General features: G+C 38.2%; 2 protein-coding genes and 1 long non-coding RNA gene across 3 annotated transcripts in view; all 3 read right to left on the minus strand.

Annotated features, from left to right (window-relative positions):
• ZNF711 (zinc finger protein 711) overlaps positions 1-5795 on the minus strand; it is a 41651-nt gene extending 35856 nt beyond the window's left edge. Inside the window, exon 1 of the mRNA XM_083797637.1 lies at positions 5727-5795. The gene's annotated coding sequence lies outside the window, so the exon portion shown is untranslated. The remainder of the gene's footprint in view (positions 1-5726) is intronic.
• Positions 172-19455, minus strand: LOC310880997 (uncharacterized protein). Its single transcript, XM_083797660.1, has 9 exons — positions 19326-19455; positions 18299-18373; positions 15181-15289; positions 14298-14403; positions 12963-13136; positions 12131-12224; positions 9397-9485; positions 8196-8316; positions 172-5813 (listed from the first exon to the last, which is right to left on the minus strand). Exons 1-9 carry the CDS (start codon positions 19362-19364, stop codon positions 5805-5807), a joined length of 816 nt encoding a protein of 271 aa, XP_083653786.1. The 5' UTR covers positions 19365-19455; the 3' UTR covers positions 172-5804.
• On the minus strand, positions 6129-8189 carry LOC310881002. The gene is made up of 2 exons (XR_014572043.1): positions 7803-8189; positions 6129-7682 (listed from the first exon to the last, which is right to left on the minus strand). It is a non-coding gene; the product is annotated as an uncharacterized lncRNA (long non-coding RNA).
• Positions 19456-19458: the final 3 nt, after the last annotated feature.

The following is a 19458-nucleotide window of genomic DNA, read 5'->3' on the forward strand; positions in this document are numbered from 1 at the left end:
GCGCGCCGCTGCGGGCCCCGCGCGCCGAGCAGGCGCACCCGCCGCGCCGAGGCCGCTGCCCTCACGCTGCCCGCGCCGCCGAGCGCGCCTGTGCGCGGCGGGGGGAGCGGGGAGGGGGGCAACGGCCCCGCGGGCGGGGCGGGGAGGGGGGGCGCGGGGCGGCCCCCGCGGCCCTCGGCGGCCCCCCACGGCCTGCACGCACCCGTCCCGAGCGGCCCGCGCCGGCCCCGCGCCTCGGCGAGGGGGGGGCGGACCGGCCCCTGCTGCGGGACGGGGGCGGCGGGGAAATACCCCCCCCGCCCCGGCCTCGTTCCGCGGGGACAACCGGGCGGGTGTGGGCACCGCCGTACCGCGGCTGGCGGGGCGGCCCGGGGCTCCCCGCCCGGGTGCTCCGGCAGGGCCCTGGCTCAGGGCGCGCTTGGGAAGGCCCGGCCAAAATAAGGCGCTTCCAAAATGCCAAGCAGCGGGCTCCCCGCGAGGCCCAGCCCTGCTCCTGCCCCTGCTCCCAGTTGTGTCCGAGGGCACCGACCGCAGCACGGCTGCACAACGCCGCACAAGGGCACGGGGATGCCCCAGCGCACTGCTGCGGCCTCGCTGCCCTCACCCGCAGCAAACAAAGGTAGCCCAAGGCAGCGCTCAGGGCCTTTACTTCACTCTCACACAGTACTAAGACGTTAAAGGCACGTTTTTGTTTTGTACAGTATTTAAAATCCTTCGGGCCAGTACCACTGCCACCAAAAATACTCTTGACAAAAGAAAACCCTGACATTACATTGAAAGAAACTGGTGGCAGCTTTTCTCATTGCTTTGGGTGTGTCTGCGTCAATACCATCACCTCCACCGCTACGCCTGTAGTGCTCAATTGGTAGGCACAGGCAGTACTCAAGCGGTAGGTCCAGCAAAGAAGAAAAAATATTGTTCTAGGGAGTTAATATTGATCCCTACCAAAGTGCAGGTCCTAAGTATTTACCGTTTACAGCTCTCTATTAACAATTAAATTGATGAAATCTACTAATGATTGATATAGTCATTACCTACACATATAATGTATATGCTAAACCCTCATACTTCATCTCTTAATCAAGTATTCAAAAAAGAATAAAAAGTTAAGAAATCGGATTTTCGATACAACGTAATGTAATCCCGTCTCTCCAAACCTTACACCCTGTAACTACAAAGTACGTGCTGCACTGACTCAGAACCACTGGGAAACGTTTTCTCCCCACAACCACATTGTGGAGATCTGCACCAACGTGAATGATGCGGTGTCAACTCCTGTGTAGCTATTCTTAGTTTTTTTGACTTAATTCACTCACTTTGCAAGCAGATGAAGCAAAACTAAACATTCTCAGAATACCCATGGGATCACACTACCATGAATGTATCTCAGTAACAACAGTAGTAAAATTATTCACCACCTAAAAATGGCTAATTTACACTTACAGGTGTAAACATATAAAACCTTGGACTTCTGGAGAAGCTTATCAGGTCTACTCTCTGCTATAACCAATGGGTTGTACACGTTAATTCTTCTAAATCTGCGCAAAGCTAGGACTATTCCAGCACACACACAACTCTCATTCAGAAACTGACTTGTTATAAATTGGTGCATAAACTTTGTTGAATTGTTCTGCGTACTGCATGATCGAATTTCAAACACCGTTAGGGATACAAAAACAACTTTTCTCTTCACCTGGCTGAAATATAGATAACTCACAGAAATGAACCTTCGTTTTATAAAGTTTTGCCTTTACAGTTACATTTCAAATTAATTTTGTTCATGGACAGTGGGATTCAGTTACCTAAATGTCTAACAGGATGTCTGAAATGGATACGGCAGATACAACGAAGGAACCTTCAGAAGGTCCCGCATCTTCTATAACAGCAGCATGACACCAGATTCAGTGCTGCTGAGCATCAAAAATGGTACAACTCACCCACGTTTAGACACCTCAATCATGCAAGTAAATTTCATTTTGCACTATATTAACTATCCTTTGCAGTTACATAGAGTTATATATATATATATATATTTTTTTTTTTTCTTCTGGAAATCTCACAGCATTCTTATTCATGGACTTTCACTTAAGTATTCAGCTTGAAGACTTCTCCTGTGTTTCACACACCCCGCTTCCTCCCCCCCACATTTTCTTTCTTTTAAGACACAAGCAGCAGAGTAATGGAGTAAAGCTGCTGGCCATAACATTCCACACACCAAACACAGTAATTAAGAATTATTGTAGATCTTATAGATGCTCTAGTAAAAGGTAGACATTCTGATGAGAAAATTATTTCAAACTGATCAACACAATTAGGAACGAGGGGAAAAATGAATGGGTATTTGCAAGACTGAATTCTTGTGGAAGTGAGTGAATCTTACAAGGTGATTCAATCAGAAGAGCAGAAAAAGATAATTATCTTTCTTCAACAAAATCCCATCTGTGCTGTATTCTCTCTTCTGGAATAATATCAAGGGAAATCTCAAAAGTAGAATGAGCATAAAGTATCAACAACAAGGCTACTGCCAACAGTGTGACACAGCACACAACATCAGACCCAACATGTGAATGTGCAGAGCAAGGTAGCAATTACAAAGAAAAGCAATCCAAAGCAGTGGTCAGAAGTACAGAATGAAACAAACCACAACAAAACCAACACCACCACACCAAACCCAACCCAACCCGAGGTACCAGGACTGCAGGTATCCAAATAACAAAAGTCACTGCACTGAATCAGAAAGAATGCGCAAAGGCCAACTCACCACATCATACATCCATTTAAAATATTTATACCTGACAGGGAAGTAGCACGTCATAACCATGACAACTAGCAGAAAGACCAGAATTGCTCCTTGCCCTTCAGCTCAAACACACAGGTTTTAAGGAATTGCAGAGCTTCTCTGCTCTCCAGGTAAGAGACAAACATCCAAAGCATAATGCTTTACAGATGACATAACCAAAAAGGTATTCCTTAAAATTGTCATTGTTACTATTAGTGACACCAGAGTATTTCAAGCAGTTTCTTCACACTTTTCTTTCACATACCACCGCCTGACGTTAAGATTGATGATCTGATCACAAGTAGTTAAGTGTATCAGGAGAAGTGCCTGTCCCCTTGGCTGATGTCCTGCAACTCTTGATCTGCCTGAGAGTAATGAGCAGAGAAGTCTGTGCAGGAAAGCTTCGTTTTCTGTGAAACTTCATTCTCAAGTAGCACAAGTGCCTACCTTCCAGATCTCTCTTGCCAGCACCAAGTACATGTGACAGGACTGCCTAATCTCTTTACCCTACTCCTTTTCAAAGGAGGGGTGGGATGTCAAACGAGACACTCTTACATTAAATTCTACAGTCACAGCTTGGTGAATGGAGCTAGAGGTCAATAACAATGAGTTCTTTAAATTACGGCACTACTGGAGGCTAAGAAATGATGAAAAGAATTCATTCATGCAAAAAATTCAGACACATTGAGACCTGATTTCTGGGGCTATAATAAACTGATAGCCTAAGATCTAAACAGATGTGTTAGCACCACAATTTCTGTTATGATTCAGAAGATAACAGAGAACTATTTTCACTTATTTCTGATAGAAACTGAAGAGGAACTGGGTGACGGTAGGATACTTTCACTGAACATGCCTATAGAAAGAAGTGGGTGAGACCAGTAAAAGCAATGGCATTCTTCCATGTTTCACCCTTTGGTGAGACAGGATGCTGCTTCAAAGTGGCTGTACAGATGTTACTAGTATGAATATTTTTTTTCTGTGCTTTAATCAGCAACAAAATTGTTAATGCTGATGTGTAAATGCATTGTTCAAGGCTGTGTGCAACCCCAGAGAACACCGTAATGCAGGTTTACAAGCAGTTCACATTCAGAAAATCTCTGGTTTCTTTTCAATGAATTTTGGTGCGTGCATTTTCAGCTCACCATGAAAAATGACCCTATAATTACATGATTTAGCAGCTGGCAAATCTGCCCTCAATACATTTTAGGTCCAGACTTAAATGCCTACCAGTTTCTTGCAGTAGCAAAAGTAACATTGGTGAAACTTACCCACTTCAGATAGCTGTTACACTGGAGAAGAAACAGAAACTTAAAAGAAGTAAAATAATAAAAAAAGCAGTTGTGACTGGAGATTTAAAGAATACCAGCCAAGATGGCAGCTACCTTACAGAGCCAAGAAAAACTGTCAGCTTTGGAGACACCCCTCATTTTTTTTCCCCAGTAGGAAGCTGTACCTACTCACTAAATTCTTGCAAGGAACAAAAAGCAAAATGATAGAGAAGCCAGAAACCTATTCAGACTCCACAACTATACTTGCATAGGAAAGCCAATACAGTCTGGGCACTTGCTGGGAGTTGTGGAGAGCATGGAAAGTGCCAGGGTGCAGTTAAGCCACGAAGCTGCTTGCAGGGAGGGAATTCTCTTTATAAATATGAAATGCCAGTATTTGCACGTTTCTGAACACCTTAAGATTCTGTTTTTGTCTTACAGTTTCACATATCAACTGACATTAAGAATCATTAATTATAATATGATCGAGACTTTTTGGAAAATGGGAAAAATATCCAGGACTTCAGTATCTTTTATTTGTTAGTTAGTGGTAAGGTAGTCAATTTTCCATAGCTTCATTTATTTTCATTATTCACAAAGCAAGTTACAAAGACAAACTGCATTTTTAAAGGCAAAACATTTGAGCTGTTTGGATCGACAAGATGACTAAGGAAGACAAAATTATGAAGAAACAAGGGAGAACGGAATGGGTTCACAGGCTGTTTGCTGCGTCAGTCAATAGTTAGTCAATTTGATGCATCTTGAGACACTGGGAAGCAAAGTGCCTTGGTTGCGCTTGCACAATGCTGCCAGTGTCAGTGGGCCTAGGTGGCTGTGCCTGAGAACAGAGCCCTCCCTTCTACCTAATTTCTTGGGTTATTGGAGGACACAAGAATACAGACTTTACTACACGGTTCGAACTTGTATGTAATTTGTTGTTTTTCTTCCTTACATATTGGCTCCTTTGGGGAAAAACAAAGAAATACTGTCAGGGAACAGCAGGCTCTGTGTGCTACAGTGACCTGGAGAATCTTCCTAATTTTAGTCAGAGAAATTCATGGTCCTAGTAAAAGCATTAGACTAGAAACCATTGTTCACCAGCATACAGACAGAGATCATGAAAGAGTGGGGCAAACATCACAAATAAATGGATAAGCCAAACAGACACCAAGAAGCAAAACCTGTGCCTAGAAGAAGCTATCTTTGACAAACCGTCTTGAAAAGTAAGAAAAGATGCAGCTCCCCCCACTTTCCTTTTGAGATGGATTTAAACCCTCCTGGGAAGCAATAAAGGAAGAATGATGATTAGCATACGTATTTGTCATTTCTCATATTGAATTTTTGAGTCTTCCTTTTTTCCCATGAATTTCTTCTGAAGAAAGGTGACAGGTACTTCTTGTCGTTTAGGCACAGGACACAATTAATCACATAAGAACATGGGTCCAGACAGATGTGCAACAATTTAAGCAATATGTAGAAACAGCTGTGTAAACTGTAAAATCAGGTATTCAGAAAGCTAAACTGTCATCAAATATAAAGCAAACAAATGGGATGGTAATTTCAGAAATATGTTTTGTTTTGTAATGGTCTTCTATACATTTTTTTTTTTGCAATAACTTCTAGTGCTTTCTAACAGCTATTACTTTCTCTGTGTAACAGAGCACACAAGGTCTTACTGATCTCTCAGCATTTGGATTGTCCATTCATTGATCACACAGCACGCTGAGACACTTCAGAAGCAGGGAGCACTGGTATTAGTATCTCTGGAAAGAGATTAAAATTAAACTGTTAGCATGACATTCACTTCCTGTTATGCTTGATATTAAAAATTTTGTATCTAATCAACCTACGTTTCTTTTACTAGTACCTGAACATACGCGGTTTTTACAAATGTGTACTCACCAATAGCTTTGGAAGATTACTTTTATGCAAATAATATATTTGTGTACACAAACACTTTGTATACACATACTGAAAGAGGTTTTTGAAATATTTAAAAACATTTCAGCAGGCAGAAAAGCAGCAGCAATACATTTTGTTGCGATTGTAGTTTGATTTTGTTTTTAAACTAAAGGTGGTTTCTCCAACATTTATGAGGGCCAAAGAAGTCATGGGAGTATTGTGGAAGACAAAATGTGGGCAGACATGGCCACTTTGATTTCTTCTGATCCTCTACCGACCCTTTGCAAATAATCCATAGCCTCACACTACTCTTCTAGCAAGAAAGTCCTGCATTTTCTTTCCTTCCTCATTTTTCCATTGAATTAACTGCAAACAATTAGGAATATAGGACTCTAAAATACACATACACACACACTTCTTGGAACACTTACAAAAATATTTTTTGGGGTAGAAAAATTCTGTAGATATTACATGACTTTCATAGGAAAAAAAAAGTACACCACAGATGGGTATTCCAAGAGGGGTAAACAAGGTTACAGTCTCTGATATAATGCACGACTGGCTACTGATTTACATGTACAATACGCAGGTAATATTCTCACCTTAATTAAGGACAGTCAAAGGACGTGACAACTCCTTTTTAATTCATTTTCCACTGACACTAAAGGCCCTCTTCTGCAGTTGTAACAGATGCCTTTCAGAACTGCTGAGTTTTCTTTTTGTAAAATGTTTACATTTTTCTTTTTATGATAAGCTTTTCCTTTACCAACTGTCTTTTTTAAACTCCATTAGGAAGAAAAATATGTATTTTTCTTATTGATAACTTAGTTCAATATATATGTACACCTCCTGTACAGAAATAACTTCAAAGGTTTATTTACATAAATCAATTCTAATCACAAACTACTGTTTTATCAAGATCCATGCCAGAAAGAGGTTGGTAGCTGACTAATGCTTTTAGCAATTTTGATAAGGTGGATTTTTTTAGGCATGGAAATGACTTACAATAAATGAATCTGTCTACCAATCATTCAATTTTTAGGGAAAAAAAGCCCACTAGAACACTTAGTTATATAAATGAGTTCATAAGTTCCAGAATAAAGAACTTCATTTCTCTGTACATCATACTGCTTGTACATTAAACACGTAATAGCAACTTTTCATGAAGCTTCAATAAGTTTGAATTATTTAGTGGTGGTGGGAGGATGGGATCAGGAACTTTGGAGTCTCAAAGGAAAGGTGCTTTGTAAGAGGAAAGTACTAATAGAATTATTCACTTGTATTTTTCACACATCAGTGGAAATTTAGTTACAACTTTATTTAGTACAGAGTTCAGAAAACCTTTTTAATTTTAAAATGTTTACACTGTCAGTAAAAGTAACAAGACAATTGTTACAAGACAATTAGCACCTTTATATATTGCCATTACAGACGTTTTCAGCATGGCTGGAAACTAACAGCTTGGTCTTTCACATTATTTCAATGAAATCACAAGACATGGTGGCATGAAAAAGGAACAGCATTGGTAAAATGGGCACACAGCTTTTAGTCACTTATTTTTCATGTCAGACATTTACATTTCCTTTACTGTACAGTGAGTTATAACACAGAATTCCAATAGCTCCTCTGTCAGAGCTGCAGGGATATCTTGACTACTCTCTGTTCTCTAGGGTCTGTTTTGGGAAACCATCCCTCGGTTTGGTGAAAAACCTCTTTATGAGTAGTAACACCTAGATGTAAATGACTCAGAAAATTATTAAATCTTTGGTAACCTATTAGATAGGACAAGGTAACAGCACAAAGCTGCACCAAAGGAGGTTCAGACTGGACATTAGGAAAAATTTCTTTACCATGAGGGCGGTCAGACACTGGCAGAGGCTTCCTTGCGAGCTGGCTGATGCCTCGTGCCAGGCAGTATCCAAAAAGCAATTGGGTAATGCCCTCAGTAATGGGTTCTACCTTTTGGGTAGCCCTCAGGCGGTCAGGCAGTTGGACTCAGTGATCTTTGAAGGTGCCTTCTAAAGAAACCGTTCTATTCTGTTGTAAAATTTAGCGTCTAGAATGGAATTAGCAGACATGTATCCCAGAGGAAAATACTTGTATAGCGAAAGGCATTTTTAGGCCTTTTATTAGCTCACATCTTTACTTGGTGACACAAATACTAACAATTTTAGTTATGATGATTTGTTCTCAGTACCAACACAGAAGATTATATGATATGTAAGTATACTTTCTGTACGTACCTGATACTGTCTCCCCTCTGCATAAGGTGTATTGTTGCCTGAATAGCCAAATTTGTCATATTGTTGAGGTCGCTGGTTGGAAACATAGTCTGGTCTCCTCGAGGGCTGAGAATACACAGGACTATGCAAAAGAAAAAAAAAAGACGTTGTAAAACAGGTGTAATAATATAAGGTCAATTAGATAAAGTATTTGTGTAACATGAAGATGAAAATAATACTGCTTAGTAACTGTATGCGTGACATATCAAGGCAATCACAAGACATCTAACATCTAATTGTTCTGTCTTTTAAGTTCCTTTTACCCTCAGACCATTCACCTCACAAACACTGATAAAAGTGAGTTAAACAATGCAACATATTCTCTGTTTTGCTTTTAAAAAACACTTATACTGAACAGCGCCATAATATATAATCAGCTAATCGTGAGAGGTAGACCTTCCAAATTTTCAATGTTTATATTAAAAAATAAATTTTAAAAAAATAGGCCTGATGGACTAAATATCAGAAAGCTCCAGTCTGTTTCTACAGTAGGACCCTGCTACTTATGAGAACGTTCTGCTCTCGTTTAGTTGCTCCATGCTAAACAAGTTCACTGCAAAAGTTGTGGGTTGTTGGCTGGTGTTATTGTGGGGGATTAAAGCAAAGAAGCAAAGCTAAGGAAACCGTTTCCTAAAAAAATAATGAAAATGAATACATTTGTAATTGTTAGAGGAAAACCATACAAGCCTTTCCATAAATCAGTATTTTAGAATTTAGCTTCAGAAAGAAGAGAAATTCACACTGACTTTTTCATTTCTGTGTGACATTAGGAAAACAGACTTTAGGCAGCATACTTTAAAAACACTACATAAAATGAAGGTAAGTTGAAGTCTTACTTGCAAGCTGATAAATTTACTCAGGTGTGCCAGTACACACTTAGTAGTAATATATGAAATAGTCCTAGAAATCTTGCAGCAACACTGTTTGAATGATGCAAGGTAGAAGAGAATAAAGAAAAAAAAAATCAGAAAAAATAACTTCTTTCCATCGCAGACTCTAGCTACAAAATAACATGAATAACCTAGTCAAACACTTAGCCACTTTACTGGATCTTTGTCAGTTGTGTGCCACTGGCAAAACTACGAAGTAATTCACAGTCTTCAAACCAAAGTATAACGGAAAATGAACAACAACAAAAAAAGACAGAAAAATAACAGCATACCTATAATTATCTGATTGACTTGAGGTTGGGAAATCATCAAAATCTTGTCTTCTCAGTACAGCTTTTGGCATTTGTCCAATCCAGGCATCCTGTATGTAAGGGATTAGGTGGTTACAAAGTGAAAAATGGCAATAAATAATAAAAACAGCTCACCAGGTACAGTATGTTAGCAATTGTTTTTGGTGGAAAAAGATGTATAAACCTATTTGTTTATCAGTTACAAAATGCATTGTTTGTTATAGACACATTTTAATATGTATAAATTCAATTTATCTAAAAGACTCGGTAGAAGAAAGACCTTTAAGTATTTTGGTAATGTGGAAAATGTACCTCTGAGACATAACCAAGAAATGGCCAGGTAAGCCCCTGTGCAAGTAAGTGAACTAGGTATTAAGGGTCTTATTGAGGCCTGCAAGTTCTTTTGGGTCTCTTATGATTAAAGATATCAAAAAAGACACCATTCCAAAAATAGCAGTGGATTTACCTCAGGTTTATGCAACGCAGAGTCCAAAATTAAACTGAATACAGTGATTGATAGTTAAAATCAATTCAATATTGCTGTTTAATTTAAACTGGCTTCTGTCTTCCAAGACATATTGCTAGATGAAGAAGGAAAGCATGAAGAAACAAAGTATCTATTCTATACTGTTCATAAAACTAGTAAAGTACATTCATTTGCTAAAGGTATCTTTGTTTAGAAATACAATGACCTGAGATAATTTTCAAACCATGGTACCCTCAGGAGAGGGAGCAGTATTCAGGGTAGTTCATCTGCAAGAGCTGAAGCTGTCAGATACAGATTTCAGTTTACTCTTGGGCCTCCCTCAGGCAGCTTTGGCGAAGGCTCCTCAGACTACAGGACAGTATGTGCACTTGCCTGCCTTGTCAGCAGTTCACTTTTTCCTGACCACCACATCTAGCAAGGAGATGAGGCAGGCAGAAACATATCACGTGCCTCTGGGCTACAGCTTGCCGTCCGGAGCACAAGGAAGTAGGAAGTACTGCAGCCCTTACTCAAAGCAGGTTTTTTTTACGATAGTATTTCTTTCCTGAATAAAATGTGCAGGATTTCATCCCATTTACACTTTGAAAGTGACAGCATTAGTTATATGAAATCCAGAATTATTTAAAAAATAAACAGCACCATCTGCTGGTGAAGATAGGCTCATGCCTTATTTTTTTTTTTCCCCAGAGCATTTCCAAGACATTAATACCTTACAAATATATTTCACCGAAAATAATCTATCATACTAGATTACCTTTTCTCATACAGCCTATAAAGTCTTATTCTCAGACAGTAAACAATCCTATGTATAATCACTTAAAGTGCAGAATGAGGAAGCAAATGGACACACAAAAACATACTCCCATTCATCTTTCTTTTTATTTCAGATTTCCTGTTCTGATCTTGGAATGTATTTATCCACTTTTTCTTTGTGCTAACCACTAGTTCAACTGATGATCACCTTGCCTAATGAAGAAACCTTGCATGGCAGTGTTAGCCTAGTCCTGAGTCAGCATCCATCCCTTCATGGATCAAAGGCCAAATCCCAGCTCAGTCACAGATTACCGCTGTAATCTTGGAAATGACTCTGTCTACTCTATCTCACAGGAATGTTGCAAAGGTCCCAGTGAAATACTCTGTTACAAAGGTGGTGCAGGTAATTTAATCTCAGATTTGATTTAGGGAGTTTTTCCTTTCTAATATACACATAGGAAATGGTTAAATATTCTAGCCCCAAACCTAACACAGCTGTAGGCAGTGAATTTTAAATAAATATGGCTAGATCTGTGCCAGCTGTGCTTATAAATTAAGCAGTTACATACCATTTACTGAATACTATGTATTCATAGATTACGCAACTGAGAAAGGACAAAGATCAACAACACATTTGTTACAGCCACAACTTTCTGATCATCTAAACTGATCCCCCCTAGACTTCAAAAATGTCATTGGAAAGCATCACTCACAACCTGAAAAGGAAAGAAGGGTCACATAATTGCAATTGAATCCAGTCTGTGAATTCTTAATCAACTGGAAGTAGAATGAAATGTATTTGAAAGAAATACATCTAATTCTCAGGTTTTAATAGTCACAAATAGCTATGGAACTTTACTGATAACTCTCATTCAAGCAGAAGAACTTGAAACCGAATAGATGATCTTTCCTCTGGTGGAGTACAATGAGTAAACAGTCCAATAAAACTGCAGGTGTGGCTCTTCAAGCAGTTTAAACTGGTTCAAGTCTGGAGAATACCAAATTCTTCCTCTCTGGCTATGCACTCCTGGCCCTTTCATTGCACTGGCACTAGTACCAGTAAACCACATGCAGTGACCGAGTTCATGAGCTGATAAGGCTGAAACTAGCTTGCTAGGCAGCTGGTAGAGCACAGTGATGACACAAGGGAAGAGGCTGGAGCATGTATCTTGAGCTTATATTCCAATTCTCTCTCTTTATAATGCAGGTATTCTAACTAGCTTAGGAAACGTTTATTTGGTATGGTTTTAAAATAATCCCTAGTTCTTCGTTTTCTCCTATGCAAACTAAATTTATTCCATGCGTCCTGGAAATCAAGTACCGGGCAAATAAAATGAAGATTTTAAACTCAGATTAACTTTCAGTTTGACCAGATGATAATTTTATGCTATTAATATACCACTCTGCTGAACCATAAAATCATATCCAACTTCCACTAGAATGAGGAACACGTGATATACACCACACATCTCTTACCCTTGGTGGCTGCTGATGTCCCAGGTTACCAGACAGTTCATGAGTAAATGCAGGGTTATGCTGTGCTTCACGGTATGGAGAATTTGTCTGTTTCCTGGTAGAGGGGAAAACGTGCATTTAGAACATTAGCAAGTTTTGCAGGTCAAACAATCTTTTTGTGCTGCAAATTTGTTCAAAAACCCTATCATAAGTTTAGACTTACTGTGACAATGACTATGTATTATTACATTCTTCAATGACAGAGGAAGTACCAGTGATATATGCTAACAGGGCACAAGGAAAGGAGGGAAAAAATATATTTTTTTAGTATGTACTTGGGTCAGATTCCAGAGAAAAAAAAAGACAAGTGATAAAAGCAAATAGCAGGTCAAATCGCCAATACTGAGGACCAAAGAATGAGTGGAATAGTGTTTAATCTGCAAGACTCTTGCCAATATTTAATGGTCTTATTCCCTTTTCATTTTTAAATGTGTGGAAAGAAAGTCAGGCCTTACTAGCAAATAAATCAACAAGAAAGATTTGCCAGTCTTGAGCTAAAGTAGTAAATGGACATATTAATCTTTAAAGCTTGCCTGTTTAGTCTCAAAGAAGAGAAACAATGACTTTGAGTGAGGTTGTGCACACAGTGGTAAAAAGTTGAATAACTGTTAAGGTGCTTTGTTTTAGTTTTAGACTGCACAAAGAATAAGAATACTTTGGTAGAGGATGCTAGATAGCAAGTTTGTTGACTTAAATATCAAGAGGTTAAAAATTAATGAGCATACCAGACTTCTTTTGCTTTACTTCCATTTTGATTATAGAAACCCTTTTAACTGCATACCGAGTAACTTACCCCGCTTTTTTACTTTTACAGCAGTGGACACACTGAAATATTACAATAACTATGAAAACCAGTGCTACTGCAGGAAGAATGGTTACTAAAATTAAATCCAATGTGCTCCAAAGCTGGTTGCATTTGGGGCCCATGTACCAATACTCCTGCCAGCCCTCTCTGTAGTAATCACATCTGCAAACAAAAACATTTTAGAAACATTATTTTAATTTAAAAATAAGTAACAAAAAGGAAAATATTTTGCTATTTAATTATTAATTATTGAATACAGCATGGGTCAAAGGATTCAGTATTTTTTTCTGTTCACCTAGAGACATTTCGTATCTGAGAAAATGTCTACCGTTCGTATTCTAGATCTGATGCAAATGCACTCTGCCAGTCTCTGGGTCAACCAAGAACTGCAAATCCAGGTTAGCATTGCAGTAAAACTGAGATGATAAGCTTTGCTGAGAACTGGGTGTATTACTCCAGTCACAGCATGATTCCGGTCAAAGATCTTTTTGCCAACTGTAAGCATGTAAAATCTTCAGTATCTCCTGAACAGATACACAGATATCTTACCACAATTAATACGTGATGCATATATTGACCTGGATATGATTTAAAATATGTATTTATAGTTTCAAGAATGTAGCATTGTACTTGTTGGATTTGCACTAACATTTAGACAGAATACTCAGTTATCTGATCTGGTATATATTGGCTAAAACTGGAGGTCAGCTGCATATAAATAAACAACCAAATATTATGACTATATTTCTTTGATTCAACCAGGTAATCAGATAAGCTTCATAATTCTGCCCTGTTATTTTCTTGTTGATTTCCTGCAACAAGTCTAAGGGTCAAACTATACGTATAAAAAAAATTATGCCAAATATGTGAACAAGATCTTCTATTCATATGATGATTTTTTTAAAAGGAAAAAAGCAAACACATAAAGGAGAGTAGGATGTTTATATATCTGATTTTTTTTAAAACTTTAAAGAAATTTTGATTAACCTCGAAAAAACTGTCATGACTTATTTCAGTTCTAAAGTACAATATCTGAGACAATAGCAAGCATGTGGAATTCAAGGATCGTAGTACTTATCTAAACTATGAAATCGTTCTAAAAAATTCTAAAAAAGAAAATGTTACACTCATGTCCCAGATATGATGTTTTGTAGCAGATTTATAATCTTATGCAGACTGTGAACCAAGAACTACATCTACTGTCATGGATTACCACTGCAGGGTCTAAATTCAGCTCTTCATTAACAATGCATTTGACAAGCTGCATTTACAAGGCATATAGTTAAAAAAATAAAAAACATGTAAGAGAAAACCACACCCTACCTGCAAAAAGGTTTTTCATTTTTACATTGACAAGAGATATTCGTAGGACAGAAGTTGTCTGTATTACCCAGGCAGGCTTTAAAGTCCTCAACTGCAGTGCAGTTGGCTGTAAATCAAAAGAAAACAAAATATTTTAATGCATTTATACAGTAACATACTGTTAGTGGGCTGTATTTCTAATTACATCAGAAATTTAAGCTTCATATGAAGTACTCCGTAAAGAGTACTAAATCTTACTTTCCAATGACTGGCCCCTTTAAACTTTTGAAATGATTTGAGAAATGAAGGCTTACCTGCTCAAGTTACTTTGAATTTGCACTCAACCTTCCAATTAGCCACTAAAATGTATGTCTGACATTATTATAATTTCTATGGCATTATTTATGTATGGCTATGTGTAAATTGCACTATGTATCATCTCTGGATTGTTGGCAAAGACTAGAAATAATGAAACCCATCTGAGACTCAAACCCTCTAATTATAATCCCAAGCAAAACTTTTTGTTTGTTTTGCATTGTGATTATTCCTTATTTTCCTACACAAAAGGATTTGTTTTGCATTAATATGGGTTCTCCTCCAACTCTTCTACTCTGTAACATTGTGGGCTGTAAATTATGTTCCAGAAGTTGACTGCTTACAATACTACAGAAACATACGGCTGTCTAAAAATAATTTCCTCATTAGCAAACCTTAATCAGACATTAGAAGTTACCGCACTTGGAACTCACACCCTGTGGTCTTCACTACCTGTTTCTTTCCTATGTAGGACTCAGACTAAATGCTGTACTCATCACTCAGACCAGGAAGGTACAAGCTGACTCAGAGGTTCTGGTACAAAGCCAGTGAAGTCTAGGATTTAGGGAGATGTATCTGAAAACTTAACCTGTAATGTACAACCGAGTGATCAATTGATAGACACCACTGGAGAAGGTGAGGGAGAGAATGACAACTGGAAGGCTGTACATTGCAAGGCCAAGCACCACTATGATACTCTAAAAAAAAACAAAAAAAACACAACCAATATGGCTGAATATTATTTTGCATAGCTTTTCACAATGAGAAGATGTGCTTTTAGAGTGTGCCCTTCGATACTAAGGCCATAATATTCTATTTCATTAAGGAATACACCACTGAGCCCCTCACAGTACTGATAATAACTTTAAAAATGTAAAAAAAAAAAAAATTTAGAAAATCTTCCAGTTAAAAAAATCCTGACCAATCCTACATACATCAACAGAATCAGAGATACTTCCATAAAACTTAACTTATTTAAAATAACCTTTTTTCAATGCATTCTGGCTATCATGCTTCGTTAATGATCATTTTCTCTCTTTTCATCTCAAAAAAAATCTAAAAATACTTTCCATAAAATTAATGTACAAATTTTTAAAATCCATATAGTGAATACTTCTTCCTACTGAGAAAGGACCCAGTTGCCTTATTTGTTTAAAATACATCCCATTTGACAGGTTGACTTAAAATGGTTCAAAACTACCAGACAAGCTAATATTTCTGTTGTAATTCATATGGTTGCGACCTTCATAATGTACAGAAGTACACGGTACCAGGTGTAGGTGAAAGCATTTTTGTCTTCTATGTCTCCATAAAGTATTGCTATACGCTTGGCAGTACAGAACTCAAAAACTACGAAAAACTTCAGCAAATGTGGTTAAGCAGTTATCACACAAAGGTTTTAACATTTTCATTGTTTTCCCTTAAATAAAAATGATCTCTTCCTAACCAGTAAGGAGAATTTACTCGGAAACAATACCACTGGAATCACGATACCATAGAAGCACTACCAAAGGTTGGCCAGCTCTTTGATAAAAACATCACTCTTCTAACAAGCTATAAAGCAAAAATGCGACCATTTCTTACGTTCTGACGTTTGTTCACTCAGCGAACCACCGGCCAGCAACAGAATGAAAAGCAAGACGTTAAGAACGGACATCCTGAAGCCAAGTGTGGTAACAACAGATGGTTTCTTCCAGATTTTGCTAACAGCAGAACGCACTTTCTGCTACTGTTATTGACTGTAGCAAGTCAAGGATCACGGATTTTGAGCTTGTTTTACAGCATCCTTCTCTATAAAAATTACTAATTAACTTATGCCAGATACAGCTTCCTGGTAATCTCTGCAGCGTATCTTCTTTTACAGCAACTAGGCAGTTACATCTAAAGAATTTGAGTACTACCAAAAGAAACCATAGAAGACAGGTAGGTCCCCGTGACGAGACAGAGCCCCGAGGACTGCTCTCCTGGGACAGAGAGCACAAGCACGCACATTCACAGGCAGCTACTCTACATAGTATTATGTTTAGCATTTTTCTGCGGCCCCACGTACAGTTTGCACATTATAAACTGCATGTCAAGATACATAAACACAACCCAGTGATATAAATACTGGGCATTAGAAGCACATCGCATATAACTGTTACCTAAAATTAGTTAAGCACTCTTTTAGATTGTCTTGTTTTTTTTTAGCTGCCAAAAATGATTTATATGTGATGCTTATATGCACATTCTGTTATTTTAGTCTTGGTTCAGTCAAGAACAATTGACCTAAAACCTGCTTTACTGAAACTAATCTTAGCAAGAGTTCCCATTTACAATACGCAGTAGTGACACCCAATTCACTGATGATAATAGCTCATGCTAGAAATCTTAGTGCACTACAAAGATTCCTAGTTGACACCACTGGTGTCAGTGGATTTCAGCAACAGCCCACTGAGTGCCTTACTTAACCGAAGTTGACTCCTTTGAAGTACTACCAATGCCAATGTCTCTGGAAACTGGAAAACTGCAGGAGAAGAGAGGAGGGAGAAATGGAGATCTGAAAAAAGTGCTAAACAACAGATCTTTAGCATTTAATCTCTTTCATTATTAAAATAATTTCTATTATTTATTTTCTATGTGATTTCTATGAAGCTATGGTTTGGTAAGATGCACTTCGCACAATGAATGCTTTGTTTTTCAAGTGCTTCAGCAGTCTTAATTATACTGGGATGAGCAGGAAGCTTTAAACCCTGGAAGAATGTGGTTAACGGCCACAGGAGGAACAGAAACTCCAAATATTACTTCCTGGGTGAGGAAATAACCTCAGTCACTTTGTGGGCCCTGAGCTTCAGCCTGAGTCAGCTTACAAACCAAGTTACAAAGGAGAGAAAGGGAAAGTGTTTTTCCATCCTTCTGAGACTGAAATTAACTAAAGATGATTTGGAAGGGCATTCCTCCCCCAGATCACACAAGGAAGTATTTTTAAAGTAGTTCAATTTCAAAATTACACTGTCTGTTTAGTACCTTTACTTCTGAAAAATTGCTATGTTCATGCAAAAGATTACTTCGGTCACATTGTACTCAGTTCATAGAGTATTACCCTTGCAGTTTCCACAGCAGGCTGAAACACACACACACACACACACACAAGGACAATTTTGGTCTACCTTCACATCTAATGTTCCCTGAAAAAAATTCACTGCACAGTAATATCCTCAATCTGTAATGGCCTCTGTGTGAACGCCTTGTGAAGAACACACAGGAATAAATGGAGATACAACCAAAGTTTGCAAAAAATAAGCTGTTTTGAAATTAAGTTAGTACAAATTACAGTTTTTATGGTGATGCTCTTGACATTTCTCTCTAAATCAAGATCCCAACACAGATTTCTTTGTTTAACAGGAAAAAGTTGCTTATGAACACATGCCAAATGCAGTTACGTAACAGAAAGGTACATTTTAACCTTTATTTTTCAAAGGATAAATAATTATCTGTAAAAATCAATGCCTGGCATATTGTAAATTCCTAGAACAATACTGCTTTGACTGTAAGGCCAACAGTTTTATAGCAGGGGTAAGACCGATTCTCAGCCCTGCCAGAAGACTGTTTCACAACAGATACCAGAAACATACTGTTTTCTCAAACAAGAAAAGAGAAATTAACATACACCTCAGTAAGAAAAAACATGTCATCTTTCTTTAGACATAACACAAAAGCATAAGTACCTGTTGGTTCACATGCTTTGCTCTTTCAGCTGACACGAAATTTTCCCCCTGGCTCCAGCTCACAACTGCTGACTGCTAAGCATTAAACACAGGTACTTCACGTTGTGGGATAAACAAACACCTCCACCTCGGCTTTCAAATTTGATTAAAACAGAAGATGAAGGAATTTTTTAATTTGCAATTTTCACACAGGTGAGTTGTTCTAATCAGTAAAAGCAATCTCCTACAGCCCATAACTGAAAAGTCAAAGAATGAATTGCATCTTGAATAACGGGGTTCTGACTCTGCCCCTCAGCAAACTCCGAACGCCCAAATGCACATCCCTTTCACCCTTTTCAAGTCATGGCTACAACTTTTATTTCCCTTTCTCTTCTCCTTCTACAACTTGTTAGTATGTACTGATACACTCTTTCTTGTAAGATGAATTAGATGTAGCTATTAGACTTGAAAATGTAAAGAAGTTTCTCCATGTAAAAAAAGGAGTACACTCACAGGATTTTCCACCTTTTAGATTTCCTTCTCCTTAGCATTTGTTTGGTTTGTACATTTCCTCTGGTCTACAGAAAGAGGTCATCAGTACTGTGGCAATATAAATAATATGCTAACTTCTCAAACGGTTTTGGTTATACTCTATCTGCTTGACTGTAGCTTCCTATCAGCACCTATCTGAGCTTTTCTTCCTAGAATCCCTGCAATTTAAAATAAAAGCTACATGCAATCTAGTGCACAGTAATGCTCCTTTTTAAAAGCATAGACTTTGTAGTACTGCACTTTCTTTTTAGATTTAGAACATACATTTATGTAATTTAATGTTATTCAGAAATACTCTGTCACTACAAGATAGAGGTGTACTGATGAATTAATCTGTAAAATATCTACTAAGTTATTCAAGAGTCATAACGACAATCTGCCATTTAAAACAGGTGCATTACTTGTTCACACATTTTTAATTTGTCTAGGTCGTTACATTGTAGTTTACACCACGTGTAACATTAGTTATAACCCTTGGATTGGCAAATTACTTTACCTGGAAGATTATCATGGAGCCATACGGAGGTAAATACATTTGCTATCTGTCTCATTCCTTAAACAATATGTGCCACTCCTCCAATATGGATAAAAGCCATTTTTTGTCAGTTCTGAGCTTCAGCATTCTTGAA

The sequence above is a fragment of the Anser anser genome (genome assembly GCF_964211835.1).
Source record: "Anser anser genome assembly, chromosome: 13".
Classification (NCBI taxonomy): domain Eukaryota; kingdom Metazoa; phylum Chordata; class Aves; order Anseriformes; family Anatidae; genus Anser; species Anser anser.